The sequence below is a fragment of the Eimeria mitis genome, genomic scaffold (assembly GCF_000499745.2).
Source record: "Eimeria mitis Houghton genomic scaffold, Emh_scaff2234, whole genome shotgun sequence".
In the NCBI taxonomy this organism is placed as follows: Eukaryota; Apicomplexa; class Conoidasida; order Eucoccidiorida; family Eimeriidae; genus Eimeria; species Eimeria mitis.
In genome coordinates, this window is record NW_013570561.1 from 4,721 (window position 1) to 5,284 (window position 564).

Consider the following 564-nt stretch of genomic DNA (forward strand, 5'->3'; position numbering starts at 1 on the left):
ATCCGCTCTTACAAACCTCCTGGCGACATCTATAGACAGGTAGCTGTTTGCTGCTGCTGCTGCTGCAGCTGCTGCTGCTGCTGCTGCAGCTGCTGCTGCTGCAGCTGCTGCTGCTGCAGCTGCTGCTGTTGTTCCTTTAGGCCCCTATCCATTCCGTTGCTGCTGCTGCTGAACCATCTGCTGCTGCATCTGCAGCTGCTGCTGCATCAGCATCTGCTGCTGCATCTGCTGCTGCTGCTACTGCATCTGCTGCTGCTGCTGCTGCTGCTGCTGCTGCTGCATCTGCTGCTGCAGTAGCTGCTGCTGCTACAGCTATATCCCCGCTGCTGGACCTACCACTTCCTCCCGGGCAACAGCACACCATCTTCTGCTTCTACTGTTGCTGCTGCTGCTGCTGCTGTTGCTGCTGCTGCTGCTGCTGCTGCTGCTGCTGTTGTTGCTGCTGCTGCTGCTGCTGCTGCTGCTGCTGCTGCAGGCTAGAGGTGTTGATAGAGGCTCGGGGTCTGCGGACGGTTCGTTTGGCTTCGCTGCTGCTGCAGGTGGAAACACTCCCTATCAAAGCAG

The 564-nt window shown here is 58.7% G+C and overlaps 1 protein-coding gene across 1 annotated transcript; it reads right to left on the reverse strand.

The window, feature by feature from the left end:
• Positions 1-136: 136 nt before the first annotated feature.
• Positions 137-364, reverse strand: EMH_0050730 (uncharacterized protein; the record flags this gene model as incomplete). Its single annotated transcript, XM_013496679.1, has 1 exon — positions 137-364. The coding sequence occupies one exon, from the start codon at positions 362-364 to the stop codon at positions 137-139; it is 228 nt and encodes a 75-aa protein (XP_013352133.1).
• Positions 365-564: the final 200 nt, after the last annotated feature.